General features: G+C 44.1%; 2 protein-coding genes across 2 annotated transcripts; both read right to left on the bottom strand.

Annotated features, from left to right (window-relative positions):
• Nucleotides 1-3533: 3533 nt before the first annotated feature.
• Nucleotides 3534-8688, bottom strand: LOC122766599 (extracellular calcium-sensing receptor-like). The gene is made up of 11 exons (XM_044021589.1): nt 8340-8688; nt 7608-7852; nt 7095-7186; nt 6472-6651; nt 6195-6383; nt 5650-6105; nt 5356-5565; nt 5149-5272; nt 4656-4849; nt 4267-4548; nt 3534-4190 (listed from the first exon to the last, which is right to left on the bottom strand). Exons 1-11 carry the CDS (start codon nt 8588-8590, stop codon nt 3768-3770), a joined length of 2646 nt encoding a protein of 881 aa, XP_043877524.1. The 5' UTR covers nt 8591-8688; the 3' UTR covers nt 3534-3767.
• Nucleotides 8689-17252: 8564 nt separating this feature from the next.
• On the bottom strand, nt 17253-24524 carry LOC122766608 (extracellular calcium-sensing receptor-like). The gene is made up of 11 exons (XM_044021597.1): nt 24062-24524; nt 23004-23230; nt 21556-21647; nt 21294-21473; nt 21006-21194; nt 20424-20906; nt 20135-20347; nt 19909-20032; nt 19396-19589; nt 18379-18660; nt 17253-17940 (listed from the first exon to the last, which is right to left on the bottom strand). The coding sequence occupies exons 1-11, from the start codon at nt 24322-24324 to the stop codon at nt 17518-17520; spliced, it is 2670 nt and encodes an 889-aa protein (XP_043877532.1). The 5' UTR covers nt 24325-24524; the 3' UTR covers nt 17253-17517.
• Nucleotides 24525-24832: the final 308 nt, after the last annotated feature.

Raw genomic sequence — 24832 nt, 5'->3', positions numbered from 1 at the left:
TCACTGAGTGTGTGTGCCTGTGCGTAGCTGTGTGTACATACCTTGTGTATGTTCTCACTGCTGTTTCATATTTTGCACCTCCATTTTTAAGCTGCTGTCTATTTATTTCTACCTCACTCATATATATGTTCTGCATCTCACTACACTATAGGGCCTGATTTACATTTCTATTTACATATCTTAGCTGACTGCACTTGCCCTACTCCTATCTTCAAAATCAAACATACAGAGTAACCTGGAGAGGATCTGTGTCGGAACCTTGTCCTCTAACTACTGGTGTCCCTCAGGGTTCTATCCTGGGCCCTCTCCTCTTCTCTCTGTACACCAACTATCTTGGTTCTGTTATTCACTCTCTCTTCTGATTTTACTATCACAGTTACGCTGACAACACCCAACTCATTCTCTCTTTTCCCTGGTCCGAAACACACTTACAGAACGGTCTCAGCTTGTCTAACTGGCATCTCTCAATGGATGTCTGACCATCACTTGAAACTCAGTCTCAACAAGATTGAGTTTATTTTTCTTACAGGAAAGGGCTCTCCCACCACAGACCTGACCATCACCCTAGACAACTCTGTGGTAGCTCCCTCTAATGGCAAGGAATCTGGGTGATGACCATTTCTCCCTCAACACCAACATTGCTGCAACAGCTCGATCTTGCAGATACATGTTGCACAACATCAGAAGGATACAACCTCTTCTAACCCAGAAGGCCGCACAGGTTCTGGTCCAGGCTGTTGTCATCTCACGCTTAGACTACTGCAACTCCCTCCTTGCTGATGTCCCTGCATGTGTCACACGACCTCTGCAGCTTATCCAGAATGCAGCAGCTCGACTGGTCTTCAACATCGCGGCGGCCCAGCGGGACGATCGTGCTTTCCTGGTACTGGACATCTTCGAGGGCACGGCGGAGGCGTGTGCGTGGCTTCAGGAGGAGAGGGCGGTCCGGCTCCTCCCCTTGCTCACCGGGGTGGCGCAGCTGGCCGCGCACAGTCTGCCAGTGGCCACACGTCACAACTTCGCCCAGCTGAAGAGAGCCATTTTGGACCGGCTGGGCAGGACTCCGGAGGGACACCGGAGTCAGGGGACTCTCTTTTGAGGAAGCCGGCCGTCCCTTTGCATACGCGCAGCAGCTCCTGGACGCAGCGAGGCGTTGGCTCCAACCGGGGACCCACTCTGCAGAGGATGTCGTGGGACAGGTGGCACTAGAGCAGTTCATCACTGGGTTACCGTCGTCCACGGCTAATTGGGTCCAGTGCCACCGTCCCCCCAACATCGAGGCGGCGGTCATCCTCGCAGAGGACCACCTCTCCCTTCCCCGGTGGGAAGTCCGATGGGTCAATACGGTTCTGTGTGGACTATCGTAGGGTCAACGAGGTGTCCAAATTCGATGCCTATCCAATGCCCCGGGTCGACGAACTCCTGGACTGGCTGGGCACGGCTCGCTTTTTCACGACACTGGATTTAACCAAGGGCTACTGGCAGATTCCCTTGTCGCTAGAGTCCAGGGAAAAGACGGCCTTCTCCACTCTGTATGGTTTGTACCAATTTGTCACGATTCCGTTTGGGTTTTTCCGGGCCCCTGCTACATTTCAGCGCCTCATGGACCGGGTGCTGCGGCCTCACTCTGCATATGCTGCGGCCTACTTGGATGACGTCATCATTCAGAGTGAGACCTGGGAGCAGCATATGTGGCAGGTGGAAGCAGTGCTTGAGGCCCTGAGGAAGGCGGGGCTCAGGGCGAATCCGTGGAAGTGTGTGGTTGGACGGAGGGAGGTACGGTATTTGGGGTACCACTTGGGGGGCGGGCAGGTGCGACCACAGATACAAAAGACTGCAGTGGTTGCAGCCTGCCCAATTCCCAAGACGAAAAAAGAGGTCAGGAGGTTTCTGTACCAGTGGACGGAGCCGTGTCAGATGGCGTTTGAGAGGGTAAAGCGAGCCCTCTGTGGGGAGCCACTTTTATACACTCCTAACTTTTCTCTCCCTTTCATCCTGCAGACCGACGCCTCGAACAGCGGGCTGGGGGCCGTTTTGTGCCAGGAGGTGGAGGGGGTAGACCGCCCCGTACTGTACATCAGCCGGAAGCAGGCTCAGCGGGAGGTGAACTACAGTACGGTGGAAAAAGAGTGCCTCGCCATACGGTGGGTGGTTGGTGCCCTCCGCTACTACCTCCTGGGGCGCCCATTCACCCTCTGGTTGGACCATGCCCCACTCCAATGGCTCCACCGCATGAAATATGCCAACGCGCGGATCACTCGCTGGTATCTGGCGTTACAGCCCTTCCGCTTCAAAGTGATCCATAGGCCGGGTACTTTTCTCCTCCTCTCACTACACATTACAATGTTATCTGCAAACAACAAAGTCCACAGAGACTCCTGCCTGACCTCATCTGTCAACCTGTCCACCACCATAGTAAAACAAGAAGGGTCTCAGGGCTGAAACACTTCCAGGAAAACGGTACAGGATCATCAGATCCTCCACCAAGAGAGCTGCCCTCACTTCCTCCTTACTAATCCCCAGACACTATCTGTCTGGCCTCCCCTCTCTCCCATTTCTCTTTCATCTCAAGTTTCCTTATCTTCTTTCCTCTGTACAGAGAAAACACAGCAGTCCCCAATTACTTGGTTACTTATTTACGCTTAATTAGGGTGCGAGCGCACAAGGTGGGGAGACCATACTGAAACTGAATTAGTTGTTTGTAATTCAATTTCTAATTAACCTCACACCGTATCAGGCCCAGGTTGGCCTTAAAGTCTCCTATTTTCTCCAAATTTTGCATAGTATTTCATAGCATCTAGTATTGTGCATTTTATTTGAAAATGTATTTTTTACCTTTTAACTTGTCATGGTCAGGGGATTTGTGTACCCCAGTGACCACAAGAGCTATACTGGCAACAGCATAGTCTCCTGGTGGGACACCCAAGTAGCACAGGTGAAGTGGTAGAGGCCTGACTAAGTGCTCTCTATTGTTTCTCCAGTTTTGGGTTGGACACTATGGAAGCATATTGCATTCACTTCACTGTTTTTTACTGAGTTAATGAGAAGTTATCCTGATTTTATTATTAGTGTATGACTGAGATATCAAGTATCTCAGTAATTTAGAAAAACAGTTTTCTTCTTGAGAGCTCTATTGTCTCAGTTTAATCGTTCCTGCATATCTTATAAACTGTGGTTGGGAACCACAGGGAGAAGCTGTAGCTACATCCTTACTTTATCTCGCCAATGAAAATGAAAATATGATATGCTTCCATAGTACACAATGCTAACAACATGTTGCAAAGAGAAAACAGGCAACATTACCAACACAAAAAAAGCTGCTGACCATGAAGCTTGCTTTAGTTTTGATTGCCTTCTAGTATATTCCTCTGTAGAACCGGCCCTGCTGCTAAGACAGCAGTTATTAATCTACACTTGAAGGTTTTATGGTTCTGAGTCACAAAAAGGCGATAGATTCAGTTCAATAAGTGCTTTAGTGCTAACAAAATAATGCATACCAGAAGCACAATATGAGAAACAGAACATCATGAATGTTATTTTTATTTGTTTATTGATGGTATTTTTCTTTTGCTGTGCAATGTTTGTGAAATTGTACAAATGTGAAACACTGAAGTAAAAAAGGGCTATGATTTAACTCCAATAGGTTATGAATATAAATCTATACTCGACACGTAATTACAGTACTTTTAAAGTATGGTGACTGAAATGCATATGGAATTGATAAATGTGATGACTCACAATCATAAATAAAGGCATAGTTTCCTCTGCTACCTGGCCATCAGGTATTTCTTGGTGTTTTTCTCGGGCCTTAAAAGAATGATAAAACACTTTGGAGCAAAGATACAGAAAAGCAAACCATAGCTAGAGGCAATAATTGCAAAGATTTCCACAGCAACTGCATATTTTCCAGGAGAACTGACGTAGGCGGGAACAAACGCCACCCAGACTGCACAGAAGATCAACATGCTGAAGGTGATGAGTTTGGCCTCGTTGAAGTTGTCGGGGAGTTTCCGAGCGAGAAAAGCCAAGAGGAGGGAGGTGCAGGCGAGGAGGCCGATGTAGCCCAGAACCAGAGAGAAGCCCACCACCGAGGCCATGGCACATCGCAGCGTCACCTTCAAACCAGGCACATCGAGGTCAGGCTGAGGAACCGGTGGGCTGATTGAGAGCCAAATGACACAGATGAGAACCTTGATGAAACAAAAACAGCACAAAGTCAGGCTCATGAAAATGTGTAACGAGATACAATTAAAAAGAAACACTGACCTGTATACTGGTGAAGAAGCAGACACTTCCTCTCTGTTGACCTGGACCAAACCACTTCATCAAGGCTTCGGCTCCAGGACGAGCCGAGCGAAAGGCTGCCAGAACCACCATGGTTTTGACTTGAAGGCAGGAAACACAAAGAACAAAGCTGATGCCAAAGGCTGCCTGCTGGAAACGACAAGACCAGACTGACGGACGACCGATGAAGACCAGAGAGCAGAGGAAGCAGAGCTTCAGAGACAGAAGAAGCAGGAAGCTCAGCTCAGAGTTGTTGGCTCGAACCTACAATAAAGAGTTGATATTGAAAAGACATTCACATGTTTTATGTTCAAACTAAAATAACTGCAAACCAAAGATGATGAGTGTTGTTGCTGTTACTGGGATCTTACCATCGGTGTTTGACGGTAGTAAAGAAAAACCACAAACACAGCTGTTGTCACCGTGACACCAAACACAGCAACTGTAGTTAGTGTTATACCCAAGGTTTCATTGAAGGACAAGAAGTCCAGCTGGCGAGGGACGCAGGCGGTTCTGTCAGAATTGGACCAGAACTCAGGTGGACAAGGTTCACAGTGAGGAGAACCTGGCACAGGAAACAGGAAACTCAATGAATACATTATACATGAGTGTTTGTGGGAGGAGCTGGAGTCAGTTTCATCTGGTCCATGAGTGGGTGCTGCCCAAACCAGCGCCTGCATGTGCCAAATACAACACAGCTGCTGCTGTTCACTGGACCATGCAGCTCCACATTTCCTGAACGCAGTCTGGACGAGTGATTCTACATTAAAACATGTGATTCTTAGCTTGTGTTTGTGGAACCTTCTGAAACGTAGCACACACACACAGCTGGTGTGTGCGGATCATATGCTGTGATTTCCTCACCAGTTGTGTTGCTTATTTCTCCTTCAGTACACGGGAGACAGTCAAAGCAGCAGACTGGTTCTCCTTTCCTTGTGGCCACTCTGGTTCCTGGACGACAGCGCTCACTGCAAACTGAAACAGGAACCTGAACAAAAACAACATATTTTCAAGTAAATCATAAGCATTTTATTCATTAGATGTTTGGACGTTGGCCCGAGTCAGGATCACCTGATTGGACCCTGTGCTCCATTGAATTGCTGACTCATTCATTTGGAGGTCGTATCCATCTACGCGACCAATCAGGACAAGTTTGAGTTTCCCTCCGAGAGTTTTCTGCCAGTTCACGAGGTCGTACTTTGCTGGAACATCAGCTCCGTCAAAATAAAACATTTCCCCCTGTGGTGTAGTGAAGTTCACCTTCATCAAGTGCTGTAGGACCTGAAAGCATCAACACAACCACAATGGGAAATGTGGAAAAGTGGGGTGTGAAAATTGCACAGTGAGAAACAGAAGTGATTTTACCTCCATGGGTTTGATGTGTTTTGGAACGGAGCAGGTGGAGCTGCTGTTTCCAGGAAGACTCTTACTGTCAGGACACGAGAGAAGCCTGTGAAGAGCGTGGGCTGCGGCGTAAACAGCCAGGTAGACGTTATACGTCACTCTTAGCTGAGATGTGTCGGTAAAAAGATTGTGCACCGTCTGCAGAGACTCTGTGCCGCTGCACGGAGGCAGCCTGTTAGCAGCAGCCGAGTCTTTAAGACCACAGAGAAACACATTCTCCCAAAATTCTCGTAAGAACTTATCATTTGGACGATGAGATGGGCTGAGATTTCTGAGATACTTTTCAAATCCAGGTATAGCTGAACTCCTAATGGCCACTCCCAGGACCCCACTTGCCACTTTAGAAGAGGAAGGATGTTGGAGAAGATCCCCACTGGTGCTCCACGCCTCACTGGCCAGAAACTGCCTGTCAGTCACCTGCAGTGACAACAAAATCTTTACAATAATCTGTGACTTTTCTCAAAGAGCAGAGTTCGACCGATTCCTAGATTCCGTGTGCGTCTCACATTCCTGGCGTCCAGCTGCTGGAACAGTTCCCTCACATCTGTGTACCAGGTGAAGATCAGAATCACCTTTGCAGTCGAGGCTTGAATGGCAAGTGCCGCGTGTGTGGCATCGCTCACAATATTCTCTCTGCGGAGAGTTTCCACGAATGCCAAACACACTCCTGCTCCTCGAGTCTCCTCCTGAAAAATCTGATTAATGCAGTTGGAATTTAAAAATGGAAAGTCTCACGTGTGCATGTTTCTTACACACATGCTGTAACATTTGCAGTGGAAACACCTTTATCGCCATGAGGCCATAACTGTTTTTTGCCACTACAGCTCCAATCCATGTCCAGTTTAAGCTGATAGCAAGCTGGGCGATGGCTCGCACTTGGTAAATATCACTGGGCATGGTCCTGAAGAAGTTGGGAAACTGGCTCCTGTCACTTAGACATGGGCAGCTGGCCGTGTAGCTTATCTAAAAAAAAACAAAAAAAACAAAACAAGAACAGATTTATACTGAAATCTTTGACACAGGGCTTGAGTTTTCTATCAACATACAGTAGTTGCTGTAGCTTACAATAAATATGACATTTTGATCTTTATAATGAAGTCAGTATTATTGCATCAAAGATCAATAAAAGTTTTTCACCAAAGAATGAATTAAAAATGTATTGTCCTGAAAAGGGAACTTGTCTTGCATTGACAATGAGACATTCTTCACGTTACCCGACTACATGAAACTAACCATTAGAAACAAGTCATTCAAGCACAGCATGATTTCATTAACGAGTGTCAAGTTCACGGTGGAATACCATCCAGTACCTGCAGCCTGGATTAAACGATCATACTTGATTTTTGCTCAATATACAAAAATAAAATAACAAATGCAAACATTAGTTTTTAATATATAAAACTCACTAAAGGTACAGAGAGCGGCCCCAGGAGTCTGGAGAGAATCTGAGCTGCATTTGATGAGTCACCACCGATGATCAAAGGAACAGACTGATCACCTGACAACATGATCAAATATCACACGAGAGTCGTTAGTTAAATAAAACATAATCCAGTGTTTATACTTAATCTTGAATTCCTGTAGTCAATACAATTATAAATACATTATATAAATACAATTGTGTTTGTATGATATATATATATATATATATGTATATACACATATGTATTTGTACATATATTCAACCACCTTAAACTCACAATTTTACTGTATTTATTCATTACTTTACTTCCATTACCAATTTTAAATACTGATATATACTGTTGTAAAGTCTAGTGCAAAGGTCTTATCTCCTGCACCATTCTTATTTCATTCTATGTCAATTCCTTGTGTGTGGACTTGTACATAGCCAATAAAGCTGATTCTGCTTTTGATATAGATGGAGGAACATCATGTATATGCACAGAGATATTTAGAACCTGTCCTTTCTCCACTTTCCTCTCCATAGGCTGCAGAATAGTTGGTGATGGCAGCTGAAAGACTACAGCTGCTGCCCTTTCCTCCAACCAGTGACAGGGCAGCTTGTAAAGCCCAGAAGGAAAGACCACAGCTGTCGTGAATGTGATAACCCAGCTTCACTCCTGGCAGCAGCGTCCCACTTTCATTGATTTCTTCCAGTGCAAACACCATGGCATATATGTACTGTAAAGGAAGACCCTGCAGTCTGAGAGAGAGATTGACAATAAATGTGATAGCAAAACACCAAGCTGCAAATGTGTCATCATAACCTTTATTTATCCAGGTAAGCCTCATTGAGAATAAATGTCTCTTTTACAAGAAGCTCCGGACCAAGGTTTTTATCAGCACATTTGACAGCATTACAGACAAACAAATTACAGTAAAATATGCAGGGACATAAGGTCATCATAAAAGTGCAGAATGATAAAATATAATCCATGAAAAAATCTAGTATTTAGCTTTCAAACAGAAGAGTAATTCACTGAAAACATCTACAGTCAAAGTTAATTTAAAAGCAGCTCATTTAGATTCAGCTGTTTTCCTTAAATTCAGCCCAGACCTTTGGCATTTACTAAAAATATGTCCTGTCAGTCAATAGGCAATTATTTTTCCTCATGCCTAGTCAACTTCCTATGGAATAGATATAGGTAATAACACTCTCAATTCAAAGTAAACACAGTTCAGAGTTTGACCTGGTGCAAGGTTTGTAGGGTGGCAGCTGAGTGAAGTCATGATCCATAGCTGGAGGTTTGTAAAAAAGACTGAAGAGACCACCAATGACTACATCACCATCCTGGAACAGACCTGTGACACCAGACGTTTCCCAGCGGGAACAAGTCACTGCCTGAACCACCTGTGATCCAACCCCGAGACCCAGCTCTCTGCCCACGAGACCCACGAGGAGCAGGGACGGAGCGGAACCGAGCCACAAGAACCACGACATCTCTGAACAATCAAATATTACCAGTCAGATAAATCTCATTGGCACAAGAAGAGGTTCAATAAACACAACATTCAACAGCTGAAATCAAAAAGGTCACATTTGATTCCGTGTTTTACCCGCTGCTCTGCCCATCACAGATATATTTGTAACAGTGACAAAAGCCACAGTGGAATAGAATCAAGCATGATGAGACCACACCTGCAAATCTGATGACGTAAAAATAAAAAAAAGAAGAGTGACATAGACGCAGGTGTGTTCGTGGTGAACAGACATTTTCAAAAATTTTGATTTTTGATAAATAATGACTCTTGCTTTCGCATCAAGAAGACCTGTTTGTGACCCGGTCAGAACAAGAGTCTTTCTGCAGGAGTTCATATGTTCTCCGTGTGTGCGTGGGTTTTCTCCAGGTTCACCGGTGGGTTTTCTGTCCTGTGATGTTAGAATGTCACAAATACACTGAAAACAAAAACCATTAAAAATGGGTCTTGAAAATATATCTTACTTATTTTCAATAATTTTCAGTGGAAAGCCACAGTGGAATAGATTGTTTCAAACTGAGGTAACAAATGCTAGAAATAATGTAAGTATATTACGTGTAAAAGATGATGAAAACTAGTCCTGAAAGTGTTAAAAGGAGCAGTCCCTCCTGATATTACTGCTTTACTCTCGTCTTGGTGGGAGCTGTCCAGTGCTGTAGGTGGACCGTAGGGTAAGTATTTCAAGTGATGGGCAAATGATACTGGGGCTTTGGAGCTTGTGTTGCTCTTCCTGAAGCAGAGTGGTTCAAAACACTGTGTCGGAGCTTGTATCAAAACACCATTGACCGATGACGTTCAACGTTCAGTGCATCATTTTGCGCTTCATTGCTTCAAAATGGTACGACGCGCTTCATTGGCATATAGTGTTTCAATGTGTTGTGAGCCAATGACAGCTTGACAGGTTTGAGTGGTTTGGCACCATAAAACATGCATCATTGCTCTTCAAAATGGGGTTGTGAGGAGATTTGGAGAGTGATTGCCATGAAGAGTACAAGCAATAAGCGGCGTTCAAAGGTTTGGGATCATTTTGATCTTATACCACCAAATAAGGTATAATGCAGTTCATGGCCTACATTTTATATTTCCATTCTTGAATTGTATTTTCCATTTTTAATGGGTCTCAAATATACAGTTACTTGTAGGTGTGGTGTTTGCTCTGCACACAACAGTTGTCTTACAACAACTCATCCGGCATATTCCTCAAGAGCAGGTCTTTGTTATATCTGCCTGGTCGGTACTGGACATCAAAGTCGTAGGTGGATAGCACTGAGCTTGGCGGTCGACAGCACATAAGTGAGCGGGTTGTTGTCCGTACGTACGGTGAATCTGACCCTGTACAAATAATCATGGAATTTATCCACAACCACCCTAAGTGGGAGGGCCAGGAACTCCAGCTGGTGAACGGGATAGTTCCTCTCAGATGCCTTTAGCTTCCTGCTGGAGAAGGTGACTGGTCTCAGACCCTCACTGTGTTCCTGATATAGGACGGTGCCAAGCCCTTTCAAGCTGGCATCTACATGCAGGACATATGGCTTGTTGGGATCTGCAAAGGCCAACACAGGTGAGTAGGTAAGGCAGTAGATAATCTTGTGGAAAGCCTCGGTGTAGGACTGGTCCCATTGCTCACCAAAAGGCTCGGACTCTTTGAGGTAAGTCTTTGTGTTGTCGTTTTTCAGGATTTTTGCCCCTCTGGGTTGGAGCGTAGCCTTTCGTAAGCTCAGACAATGGCCTGACAATGGCTGCATTTGGCGATGAAACAGTGGTAATATCCGCAAAATCTCAAGAAGGATTGAAGAGCCTTCAGGTGCGTAGGCTGGTAACTGCCTCTATCTTGGATGGGTCAGGCGATACTCCATCGGCTGACACGATATGTCCAAGGTACTTTAGCTTCGGGAGGCAGAACTGACATTTGTCGAAACAAGATTTTCAACCCAACCTCTGCCATACGATCAAGAACTTTAAGAAGTCTCTCTTCATGCTCTTCTAAAGTTTGGCCAAATACAATCAGGTCATCGAGGTAGACAAGGACTTCTTTTCCTTATCTTCCGAGGACTCATTTTGGACCAAGATTCTGAAATTCACTGAGCACCACCGTTGGCTGAAGTAGCACACCAGCTGGGAGTGGAGTTAGAGGAGACGAGTCAACCATCAGGATTTCTTTGTCTACATGGTGCTTGTACTTTACTTTACAGACTGCACTACAGTCACCACCAGGGGGCAGAGTCAGTGGGCCAGGGCCTTGCCATAACATACAGCCAATATCCTCTATCTCTTCCAGGGCTGGTATTGGTCCCCACAATGACAGGAGTCTGGTCTGCAGTTCAGGGCTGGGGGCAGATAAGAGTGAGGACGGTCATGGTCTGGTCGGCACCTGTAACCTTTGCTGGATATTCAACGTTGACCACTACGGGTTATATTGGGTATTCTTTAAGCTCTGGATCTCAGCTTGCCTTGTATCCGCCTCCTGATTAGCATGCACTTGGTGTACTGAGGCGCTGAGCTTCTTTCGAGAAGTTTCATACTCTTCCTCAGCACGAATTTCAGTCTAAAACTGTAGAAAGTTTGGAGGTGCAGCCTTCCTTTCTCTCAAGCGCAGCTGGATCAACATCAGGTCTGAAGCGATAGCACCCTTTAGCACCCTTTAACACCCAAGTACTCAGGTCAGTCAGATTGGGAGGCTTTCCATGCTCAATTCATGCTGTTGGCTGCTGCAGAACAGTGGCGTGATGAAGCTAAAGCTATGCAGCTGGCTCTGTGTTTGACTGGGGACGCCTTGTCCTGTCTCCTGTTGCTCACCCCGGAAGACATGCATAATTATGAGGCACTAGTGGGGGTGCTCGAGAGGTGGTGTGGGCAGTGCCATCAACCTGGGCTTCTCCATAACGAACTGCGTAATTGCTGCAGGAGGGAGGGTGAAACTCTGAGGTCCCTAGCCAACGATGTAGAGAGCCTGACCCACCGCGCCTATGCTCATATGCACCCTAGTGTTCAGAGCGAGCTGGATCAATTTATCAGGGCTATCTCTCCTGTCGAACTACGCATGCAGGTACAGCTGCTCCACCCCAACACTCTACAGGTGGCCTTGGAAATGGCGACAGAGAGGGAGACGGTGTGGACTGGGGCTATGGAGAACAGGAAGAGTGTGTGTTTTGCCGCTACAGGGGCTGCAACAGAGAGCTCGACAGCCGGAGAGAGACCGGCATGGGCTGCAGAAATCATCGAACTGATGAGCGGTGTCACTGCAAGCAACCCGCCGCCCCCCACAGAGGCCTAGGGTTTGCTGGGGGTGTGGTCAGCCTGGTCATGTGGTCAGCCTGGTCACTGGCCCCAGAGGCAAGACCTAAGACAGCATTTTGCACCGGACGTGGATTGTGGCAGTAACAAGGTTCTCCCTTTCGAGCTATGTAATACGCCAGCCACCTTCTCCAGGCTCAGTGGTGTGCCCCGCCAGCAGTGCCTGGTCTATCTTGACGACATACTGGTCCATGGTGACACATTTGGATCAGCGTTGAGCTCCCTGTGGCTGGTGTTGGAGGAGGTACATGCAGCAGGTTTGAAACTTCATCCCGCAAAATGCCCCTTCATGCAGAGAGAAGTTACTTTCTTGGGCCACAGGTTGGGAGGAGAGGGGCTTGACACCCTGCCGGATAAAGTGCAGGCAGTGATGGAGTGGCCAACGCCTGACAGCCAGAAACTCATGAAGAGCTTCCTAGGGCTGGTCTTGTACTACCGGAGATTTGTTCGGGGGTTTCTCCTGCGTTGCAGCACCCCTCTTCAAGCTGTTGGAAAAAGGCATGGACTTTGTGTGTACTGAGGATTGTCGGGAGGCATTCAACAACCTGAAGAGAGCCTTAAGCACAGCACCAGTGCTCGCCCCGGCCGACCCATCCCTGCATTTCATCTTGGACACGGATGCAAGTAACGCTGGGGCAGGCGGGGTGCTTTCCCAGAGGGGGCTGGACAGAGAGAGAGTGGTGGCCTATTTCAGCAAGTCTTTCAACAAGGCGTTATTGCGTGACACGCAGGGAGCTCCTGGCCGTGGTGCTTTCGATCAGGCACTTCAAGTACTACCTCTCCGGCCGGCCCTTTGAGCTGCAGACAGACCACGCAGCTTGCAGTGGCTGATGAACTTCAGGGAACCTGAGGTGCAGGTAGCTAGGTGGCTAGAGGAGCTGCAGTCGTACGACTTCACCACTAAGTGGGCACCAGTCACACCAATGCTGATGCCCTTTCTCGCCGCCCCTGCGCTGGTGAGGACTGCAAGCCCTGCAAGAGGAGGGAGTATCTGGAGCGTGAGTTGCAGGAGCAGGGGGAAGTGGTAGTCTGTCGAGGCTTGATGGAAGTGAGCCTGGAGGATTGGAGACAAGGACAGGAACAAGATCCAGACCTGCATCCAGTGTGACAGTGGGTGGTGGTGCAGCATCGGCCACCTTGGGAGGAGATCGCAAGAGGTTCGCTCACCACCAAAGGGCTGTGGTCAATGTTTTGTGGTCTACCAAGTGGCCTGAGGCCTATGCTCTTCCAGACCAAGAAGCTGAGACGGTGGTTGATGCACTGGTAGGAGGTATGTCCAGCAGGTTTGGGACCCCCTACAACCTTCACAGTGATCAAGGGAGGAACTTCAAGTCAAAGGTCTTATCCTCCATGTGCAAGCGTCTGGGGATCCACAAAAGCCCTTCATCCTCAAATCCTCAAAGTGATGGCTTGGTGGAGAGGTTTCACCGTACCCTAGGCCAACAACTGGCCATCCTCGTCTCGGAGCATCAGCGGGACTGGGATGACACCTACCCCTGGTGCTCATGTCTTGTCGCTCAGTGGTACAGGAAACCACCGCTTGCACCCCTGCTCTTCTCATGCTGGGCCGGGAGCTACGTACACCAGTCGAGCTGGTGTTTGGCAGGCCACCCGACACCGATCTGCCCGTTCGGTGTCAAGAGTATGCCAGGAAGCTCCAAGACAGACTGCAGTCTGCCCACAGTTTTGCCCAGGAACATCAGCGAGGAGCGGAAGGAAGACAGAAGTGCAATTACGACGTAAGGACTCGGGGAAGACACTTCGAGCCGGGGGAGCTTGTGTGGGTCTATCTGCCCCGGAGGAGGAAGGGGAGGTGTCCCAAGCTGGACAAGCTGGAGGTGGTCTACCGGGTGCTGCTAGCCACCAGTGGGAGGAGAGTTGCCCTACATCGAGACCGGCTGGCTCCTTATAGAGGGAGATGGACCCCGGTCTGCGACGTGGCTCTAGTGGTGCATCCTGAGTCGGCCAGCAATCTCCAAGGATTGGACGGCTCTGACGTTCAGTCAGCGACAAATGAAGCGTCTGTTCATTCTGCTCCGGCTGTTTCACTAGAGGGAGGCCAAGCATGGTCTTTGATGGCCCGACATCCTCACAGAGACAGGAGGCTGCCAAAACGCTATCCAGATTTGTAGTGCTCGATAGGAGTGTAGTTTAGCTAGGGGTGGGACCTTAGGTTCATAGAGGGCAAGAATGTGCCCTGGTCTCACTGGAAGTGAAGGCAGTTTACCCTGATCTTCCTAATTCAAAAAATGGGGGTTTAGTTTATCGGTTAGGTGTTGGGTTTTGTCGTATGTGTGTTTATATTGGACTGTATGTGATTACTTGCCCTAAAATGCTGTGTTGAGTTTGGCACTTTGCCTTTTTGCACATGTTTGTGTAGTTTGTTCCAGGAGGTTCCTCGGGGCGAGAAACTTTGTAGTGGGGGGGTAGTGTAGCGACCCAGGTGGATGCTGTGACAGACTTGTTGTCCCCGGCCAATCAGCAGGGCGCATGTTGCTTGGTGCCCGATGCGGCACTCTGATTGGTGGGTGTGTGGCAGCCATGTTGGAATGAATGAGCCGTGTTGTTGTTGACATTCAGACTGTGTTACTGTGGCTAACGGCTACACCGCACCATAACACCAATAACGGCTTAAACAAAGAGTACGCGACTCTAGCCTGTTTGTGACGGCGTTACAATATACACACTGTAGATATGTACGTGTGTGTGTATATACTGTAGATGTAGACACACAGTGTCCAAACAGGTGGACATGATAGTTAAATCTGGCCAGCCTTTTTCTATCGTTGAGGATGAAGGGTTCAGAAATTAAAATCCTTGACCCATCATACTCCATTCCAAGCCAAGGCAATGTTGGAAGCAAGGTACACCATAAGCAAAGAGAAGGCCTTGGTAGAAATTAAGCAGATTTCAGCTGTTAGTTTGGTTATAGACATGTGGACATCAGTCAACATGGATGCATACCTTGGTGTTACGTCCCGATATGTGTCAATATGTCTAAATAAAAACCTGTGAAGACAAATAACCCGTCTGCTTCCGTGAATAAACATTCCTCCTCAACCCTAAAAGTCCTCCAATGACAAACTATTATCTGGACACTGGAGTAAAACACTTAACACAAAAACAATCTTGCGGAGTTCAAATACCATGATCATTTACAAAATAGGAAGGATCTCTTCTCTACTCTATTATGAACATTTATTACAGTTTTCAAATAAACGTAACATTTATTTAAACCTTCATATCATTTAAATTTATACTTTGGCTTAATCTGGGATGTTTTACAGCATGGGCCAGTACTAATGAACAAAACCCTTGAATGACCATGCAGTCTTTTCTAAACTTGAAATGTTAACATGGGATTGTGTCAGTGCTTCAGTCGTGCTTTTGGGAGGTGGCTGCAGTTGTCCACCAGATGTCACCGTCACTGAAGCTTAAAGCTCTGAATCTTTTTCAAGACAACAGGAAAGCCTCAGTGCTTCATAAGGCTTCACTTGTCACCACTAAGTCACCACTAAGTCACCACTAAATCACAGCAAACACAGCAAACACCCCCCCAAAACCAGAGCGTTAACTGAATGGTGTCAACTCTCTGGAGACAAGAAAGCAAGCAGAGACACGTCACCGTCTTTATAACCTTCCCACTGATGATTGTTCTCAGCTGAGACAGTGAAACACAGGTGAGGACAATCCCGGCTGATTAACACACACACACACACGCGCACACACACACACACACACTCCTCAGCCAAAATACACAAAATCGAACCATGACGTGTGACAAGTCAAAAAACGCATTTTGAATTTTCCTTTATTTGATTTTTCTTTTTATTATTATGTTATTTTTTTAAAGACTAATAAAAAAAATTAAATAATGAAGTGTCACAACGTTTGATCGTGATGATTCTTTCTCTCTGTCTCAAACACCTCTCAACCAGAGGTCTTATTTAATTATAGAAAATGAAAGAGGAGATGTGATCATTCTCGAAAACGGACAGGTAGATGGACACGAGTTTGGTACCACTACACTAACTGGGTAGCCTGAATGTGAAAATGTGATACTGGGCTTTAAATTCATGGATTAAAAAAAGCAGAGAATGACACGGATTCAAGTTTTTATTAAATCAATAAAAACTTTAATTATATAACACTTTTCAAAACATAACCAAGGAAAGGGGACACTGATGAGCCCAGGTGTCCAATACACACAGGGACAGGGACAGACAACGAAAAATGAAATGAAAATGACTAAGAGGTAGATCTGTTAATGTTTGTGAGTGACAGCTCTTCAGATTCTCCATGTCCGCACCATAATTTATCACAGGAGAAAGATTTAAACCAAAGTGCTACTCCAGAAACTGCCCCACTACAGATAAACCACATAATCTGATTTAAAATAAATTACAATCTCTTTTGAAGAAATAATCTGTCAATTAAGATTTTTTTTTTTACAACAGTCACAGATCACCTCTGTCATCTGACATGTTTCCATTCTGATCCACTGGATCCAGAAGAACTTTCTGGATCAGTATAAAACTTAACTTGTTATATCTATGACCATCTGACATAAACGTGACAGAATCCATGTCACTGAGATATACACATGGGACTGAACCATGTTACATTTATACTGTAATCTGGATCAGATCCAGATTAAAGAGAGTCTGATCCTGACTAAACATGATGCGTTTTCGCACAGATATGTTTTTACAGGAGGACTAACTTAATCTAATTTAACTTAAATTAAGACATATATACATTTAATCGTATGATTTACTTGCACACATTGAACAGCATAACATATATAGTAGAAAATATCAAATATTAATATCATAAGAAAAAGTAAGTGAGAAGTCACTTTTTGTTTCTTTTGTTTTCTTTTGTAGTTCTGTCTGGTTTTCAGTTGTCCTGTTTTATTTTGAAGTTATTCCTTGTGTGCACCTTGTCCAATTTCGCTTTTATGATAATGTGAAGATTTCCGGGGGGCCAATGCACTGTTTTATAACCATTCCTAATTTTCATGGTCACAATTTTCATTTTTTCAAATGGCAATATTACCAAATGTAAGTCACACAGGAGTGAACAAATGCAGAAAAAAATAATTGGCCTCTCTTTCACATCTGGAGTCAAATAACATATATACAGTATATAAATAATATATATATATATATATAATAGGAGGTAAATGCATGAATCTGTCTGAAGGGATATTCAGTGCATCATTAAGAAGTATTATACTTCCATCTAGTGGCCAAAAGTGGGTACCACCACTACATCACTGTCTAAAGTGATGAATGAATTAATAAAGCAGATTTAATGTCTGTTTTAGGTGTTTATTTATATTAATGAATATACAGTGTAAAAAAAAATATTTTATATACAAGTATTAACGTTATTAAATGATACATTAATGAAGTAGATTTAGTATTTTTTTACATTATCAAAAGTAAACAAGGTAATGATGAAAAAACAATTGATTATGTTTGCACAAAACTATAAGACACCACAACATTAATATTTAAAAACATTTCAGTTACACCAAAAAAAAAAATCAAATCATTATTCAACTCAAACTCTGTGTCCCTGCGTCAGAAATTATCTGGTCATCAGTTGTTTCTTTGTGTTTTTTTCAGGCCTTAAAAGAATAATGAAGCATTTTGGGGCAAAAATGCAGAGCAGCAAACCAGAGCTGGAGGCGAGGATCGCGAAAATCTCCACGGCAACCACGTATTTCCCAGGAGAGCTGACGTAGGCCGGAACAAACGCTACCCAGACGGCGCAGAAGATCAACATGCTGAAGGTGATGAGTTTGGCCTCGTTGAAGTTGTCGGGGAGTTTCCGAGCGAGAAAAGCCAAGAGGAGGCAGGAGCAGGCGAGGAGGCCGATGTAGCCCAGAACCAGAGAGAAGCCCAGTACTGAGGCCATGGCACACCGCAGCGTCACCTTTGACCCCTGGAAACCCAGGTCATGTTGAGGCACAGGCGGGCTGAGCGAGAGCCACACGGCACAGATGATGACCTGCGAGAAAGAAAGAATATTTACAGTGCAACTTTGATGCATGAAGAAAATAACAGATTCAGTGTTCTAAAGAGGGACATTTCAAAACAACACAGAGAGGAAATAAATACAAAGTTAAAAATGATTCTTCACAAAAAGAGTGAAAAGAAATCCTTTTCAATTTAACACTGTAAGAACTTTTAAAACACAAAAGTAAATGACAAAATATCACTCAGAGAGAAATAAAAACTTTAATCTGAAGAAAGTGAAAGCCTTTTTAACCCTAACCCAGGATTAAGTTTAAACATATGCAGTTACAGGTGTTTTGTTTATTATTTTTATTTTTTTTTAAAAAGGCTCATATTTCATTTATGCTTTTATTTTATATTAATGTTATGTGTAAAACCATTGATTCTTAATCATTAGAAAATGAATGACAAGTGTGTGTTAAAACCACACCTGTATACTGGTGAAGAAGCAGACACTTCCTCTCTGCTGACCTGGACCAAACCACTTCATCAGGGCTTCAGCTCCGGGACGAGCCGAGCGGAAAACGACCAGAACCACCATGGTTTTGACCAGAAGGCACGAAACACAAAGAACAAAGCTGATGCCAAACGCTGCCTGCTGGAAACGACAAGACCAGACTGACGGCCGGCCGATGAAAAGCAGGGAGCAGAGGAAGCAGAGCTTCAGAGAGAGAAGAAGCAGGAAGCTCAGCTCAGAGTTATTGGCTCGAACCTACGGGTGATTCACATCAGAAAAAGTCACATCAAAAGAGTTAAGCAAAGCTGCAGTCAGACTTGTATGAAGTACCTTAAAGTGTGACCAGAAAATGACTCTGGTGGAAGTTGAAGTCTTAAAGTATATGACATTACCTGTACTTAAGTATCAAGTCATTTTCTGATATAAAATGTACTGGAGTTAGGATTGAGCCATGGTGGATCAGTGGTAGGTTGTGGGTTAACCCCATGTTGCAGTGTGTGAATGGATAAAAACTGTAGACTCATCAAGACTAGAAAAGCTCTATATAAATACAGACCATAATACCAACTCTTCTTCTTCTGACTTTATTTGGTAGTAACAAAGACAGAAGTATTTGTTACGTGTTACATTACATAAACAAACGCCTATTACACTGATTCAGTCAATCACACACGACTCTCTCTGTGTTTGTTACGATAACATTGAGCTCATGTTGCCCGGCAACATTCCCGCACTGCACTCAGGAAGTGATTTGTTTGTTGTGGTGAGTCAGTAAACTGTAAAGCCTAAAAAAAAAAAAAAACAGACATTCTTGTTTCCTCCCACTCCTGCTATGCTGCTGTATACACACAAACACTCCCTCAGTCAGGTCTGATAGTTTTTCCTGACAGAGTCGGTTTTCACATGAAGCAAACAAAAATTCTATCTGTCCATGAAGAACAACAACAATGACCTAAAGTTACGTACTGCAGCTTTATGCTGTTTTCTTACCATGGGTGTTTGATGGTAGTAAAGAAAAACCAGTAACACGGCCGCTGTCACCGTGGCACCAGTCACTGCTGCTGTCGTCAGAGTGATACCCAGCGTTTCATTAAAGGACAGGAAGTCCAACTGTAGAGGGACACAGGCGGTTCTGTCAGCATTGGACCAGAACTCAGATGGACAAGGTTCACAGTGAGGAGAACCTGACAGAAGAAAGGCCAAAGTAAGTGTTTCTGTATCATCACACACAGAAAAAAACAAGATCAGATTCAGACTGATCCATTGGAAAAACTGCCAAATAATGAGCTATTCTCTATGTCCACCATTAGACTTACTGCAAAATAGTGAGCTATTCTATACATCCAGAGACTGACAACCAAATAATGAGCTGTTCTATTCATCAATGAAGAGAGAAAACCAAAGAAGGTTTGTGGATGTTGTGAAGGAGGACATAAGAACATTTGGTGCAACTGAAGAGGACATTAACAATTTCAATAAACATTAATTTAATGATCTCATCACCAGATATGTTGCTTATTTCTCCCTCAGTACATGGGAGACAGTCAAAGCAGCAGACTGGTTCTCCTTTCCTGGTGGCCACTCTGGTTCCTGGACGACAGCTCTCACTGCAAACTGAAACAGGCACCTGGACAAAAACAACAAATCATCTTCTGATAACATTCTAATAATCTGTGATCAGAATAATTCATGGAACATTTGTAAACCCGGAAGACACAGGTGATCTGACCTGACTGGATCCCGTTCTCCACTGAACAGCTGATTCGTCGAGGTGGAGATCAAATCCATCCACATGACCAATCAAAACCAGCTTCAGTTTCGAGCCACCTGCAGTTCTCTGCCAGTTCACCAGGTCATACTTTGCTGGAGTGTCAGCTCCTTCAAAATAAAACATCTCCCCTTGTGGTGAGGTGAAGTTCACATTGTTCAGGTGCTGCAACAACTGGAAGAGACAAAGGTGGAAGGAACGAGTGAAGTTCAACAAATGAAGAAGAGGAAACCGTGATAGTCAGGTTTACCTCCTCTGGTCTGATGTTCTCTGGAGAGGAACATGTTGAGATGTTGGAGGAGCAGGAGAGGAGGCTGTGAAGAGCATGAGCTGCAGCGTAAACAGACAGGTAGATGTTATAAGCCACTCTGAGCTGAGAGGTGTCAGTGAAGGGATGCAGTGCCCCCTGCAGGGATTCTGTGCCACTGCAACGTGGTGGAGAAACTTTCTGAGCTGAGTCTTTGGTAGGTGATGAAGAAGAAGCACTGAAATATGAAGACGCTGTGTCCCGGACACGGCAGCCAAATTCCTTTTCCCAGAATTCTATTAAGAAGTCATCGCCAGGACGACGGGCTGGGTGCAAATTACGGAGATAGTTTTCAAATCCTGGTATTTGGGAACTTCGAATGGCGACGCCAACAACGCCAGCTGCCATCGCTGAGACGTCAGGGTCTTTGAGAAGAACATCACTGGTGCTCCAGGCTTCACTGGCCAGAAACTGTCTGTCCGTCACCTGCAGAAACAGGACACCATCTTCACGGACATCAACATAATAAACTGTTTTCAAAGATTCCTCCTTCCATCTATGAAAATTCTCCCGTCAGATCCTCACATTGAGTTTTGCCAGTTGCAGGAAGAGCTGATGGACGTCGGTGTACCAGCAGAAGACCAGAATCACTCTCGCTGTAGACGCTTGAATTTTGAGAGCAGCTCGTCTGGAGTCTCTGTCGATCGTTGATCTGTAAACAGTCTCGATGAAGTCCACACACACTCCTTTCCCCCGAATCTCCTCCTGAAACTCCTGAAATAATGAAGAACAGAACAGAAAAAAGAAAACACTTAATGTTGTGTTCTATCAGTGAAGAGCAGGTACTGTGTGAGAGTATCATCACAGAAACACCTGTATGGCCAAATGTCCATAGTCGGTGTTCGCGATCACGGCGCCGACCCACGTCCAGCGGAAACGAACGGCGAGTCGAGCGATCGCACGAGCCTGATAAATGTCACTGGGAATGGTTCTGAAGAAATTAGGAAACTTGGTTCTGTCGCTGAGACACGGGCAGCTGGCCAGATAACTGATCTGAGGCAAAGACACAGAAACACATTTTAATATTTTTTATTTAAAATGATTAAAAAAACTTTCCTGAAGTCAGGAAACTCACCACTGGAACAGAGAGAGGCCCGAGAATCCTGGACAACATGATGCCTGTCGTCGACGACGAAGCACCGATCAGCAAAGGAACAGGCTGCAAACCTGAGGATCGCATACATATTTATATTCATCTTTTCTTAAGTTTATCTGAATGTGAAAGTTTGACAGATTTAAAAATGTTTTCTCTGTATTTCTGTGGAAATTGAGGAAAGTGGGACTCCAACAGCTAGTGGTTAGCACTCTTGCCTTTCCTGTCTCAGCAGGACCTCCAACCTCATCCGGGGACACAATGTCTTTAAACTTTGGATTGGATATATCCAAAACATTGCAAGACTAAAGAACAGCTGAACAAACACTGATACACACACGTGTCATGTTTTGCACATTAGCGAGTGCCGGAGAAACTTTAGGATGAAAACTAATACTGAATGAAATGTCTTTTTCTGAATCCAGAAAGGTTTTGGTGCACCGTTGAGGACTGAATGAAATGTTTAAGTTTAATGTCACTTTATGTGTATACCCACGTGGAATCTGCCTATTTTTTTATTGATATAATAACATATATAATGTTATATATATTATAACATTAATACTTTTATGGTTTTTATTTGATTAAATAACTGAACCTGTGAAGCCAAGTCTTTTTTTAAAATGCAAGTGTTTTTTCAAGAAAAAATAACTTCTGCTCTGTCATACTGCACACATTTCTTGTTATATTTAAATTCATATGTTCTAGTAAATAATTGCTCTCTTTTTTGTGTATTTTCTTTTTTAAATGTAGCTGTTATATTTATTTGTTATACCAAAGACCACAGTAAATCCCTCAAATTGTGTTAAAATAAGTTTGACCCAATAAACCCAATTCTGATTTATTTTTTTTTAACTATAGAAATAAAAAAGTAAAGGAGCCACAAATCACTTTATGACAACTGGAAAACTACGTAACTGTTTACACCAAAGCTGTAACTGTACAGAAACAACAGGATACACGTTTAAATTACAACAATTTTCAATCCTAAGAATAAACACTGATATCTGGTTGGTTTGTCTGATATCAGACAAACCAACCAAAGACAAATCTTTACTTTTACCACAGAGGTAACATGTAAACATTATTATGATTAAATCTGGAGAAAATGTCTGTGCTTCTGTGATACAGCTTTAATTTGCTGTAAAAGATCACTTAAACTGTGTCAACACTGCCCAATCAGGTTAATCCTGAACGTGGATCTGTATCTAAATCATTTCCATAATTTTCATCCACAGAAAAATGAATCCTAATCTGCTGCCAAATAATGTGCTATTCTAAACATCCACCGACACAAGTGGTATCCACCAAGAAACTAAGTGCCAAATAGTGAGCTGTTTCATAAATCTACCCACAGACTTACAGCCAAATAATGAGCTGTGATGTGATGTGATGTGATGTGTCGTGTTGTGTTAGAAGTGAGGACGTACTTGTTTGTGCAGCAGGATCAGAGGCTCCAGGTGAAGCTGTGGTGTTGCAGGTGTCTGCGCTTCCTGTGACGAGAGACAGTGCAGCGTGCAGACCCCATGGATATCGACCACAGCTGTCGACGATGCGATAACCCAGCTTCACTCCAGGCAGCAGCTCCTCGTTGACATTCACCTCCTCCACCGCAAAAGCCATCGCATACATGTGTTTCACGGACTCCAGATCCAGTCTGAGACCAAGGACGCGATGAGAGGGAGGTCATTTATTAATAAAGATCTTCAACAGAGTCAATGTGTCAGATGATTCTATTATAAGTGGAAACTCAGGAGGTCAGGGGATTTCAAACACTTAGGATTGATTTTATGTATTAATTTATTTTTTTTTTGGATTTTAAATAATCAAGTAAAATTTTCTCACATTTTTCAGATTGTAACCAGACACTACAACTAATGGACAAGACGTCTGTCCATCATTGTCTCATATTAGAAACATGCAATTTGTGTAGTTTTGACTGTTTTGTCAGAATTGTTTTCTTAAATGAGCTCACCAAAAGACTGAAGACAGCTTTTTCCATTCGTTGTAAGACAAATTTAACTTAATTTAATACATCTAATGTTTACATTTTCCTATATTCTGATGCTATTGTGTTGTGAGTTGTTTGGTTCTTCTTGTCCATAATATTACATTGCAGTGTTGACTGTGTGTTAACGTGCATATGACAAATAAATTAAACTGAATCTGTTCAAAAATGTCAACAATCTTGACCCATAATCGTCAGTCTCTACAAAATGAAATCCAATATAAAATCTTTCACTTTAAAAATTAAATGTTGGTTCAAATCACATCAGAGCTGGACTAATTTTAGCTAAACTTATTTATTACTTATTACTTTTATAATGTACTTTACATACAAGAGCCCAAATTAGCAATTGCCTATAAACTGTTTGAGCAGCACATCAGTTTCCTTCTCTGTCTTGGAACTTTGTTGAACTAAATTGTCCTTCTTTAATAAATAAAAACATACAAATAATAAGTATAAATGTCGAGTGAATGAAGTTACCCAGTGCAAGGTTGATAATGTGGCTCTCTGGTGAAGTCCTGCTTCAGAGATGCAGGAATGTAATGGACATTTAAAAGTCCACCAATGATCACGTCTCCATCCTGATGGAGGCTCCTGATGTTCTGTGAGGACAGATGTTTACAGACGACGTCCGGCACCGTCTTCACACCCATCAGTCTGATGAGCAGCAGCAGCAGCAGAGACACAGTCCAGGACACGGTCCAGGACACAGAGGACATGGACGTGGCAGCTGCTCTGGACATTTCAACGTTTCCACTACAACAAGTGATGTAAAGGACACGAGTCGCCTGATGCTTCGCCGGAACCTGAGTTCCGAAAAACCTCACGGAAAATATTCAACAAAGACAAATGTCAAAGACGAAAGAAAGTCAAGGCAGAAAAATCTGTGTGGAAAATAATGTCTGTCCTGACAAACATGAATACTGACACACACACTGACACACAAGCATCTGCTCAGTGTCTGTGTGAGGTGTTGAGTTGAGTTTTTATAATCATGGTTTCACAGAGAATGAAAAACAAGCAGCTGACAGTGAAATTACTGCTCTCTGGAGTGTGTGTGTGATGAGGCCAAAACTACTGTTATTAAAAACAAGAGTTAAAAAGGCTGATGCAGAACTAATACAAAGCTGCTGCTCAATATAACAAAATTATAAAATCAATTTTCAACGCAAATGCGATATTTTTTTATTTTTAAGTCAAAGATGTAAAGTTTCTCCTCTGCTCACACAAAACAACTTCTTCATTAATTAA

Source organism: Solea senegalensis, linkage group LG3 (genome assembly GCF_019176455.1).
Source record: "Solea senegalensis isolate Sse05_10M linkage group LG3, IFAPA_SoseM_1, whole genome shotgun sequence".
In the NCBI taxonomy this organism is placed as follows: Eukaryota; Metazoa; Chordata; class Actinopteri; order Pleuronectiformes; family Soleidae; genus Solea; species Solea senegalensis.
Note: the sequence above shows the minus strand (reverse complement) of the source record. Positions and strands in the feature narration are given on the sequence as shown.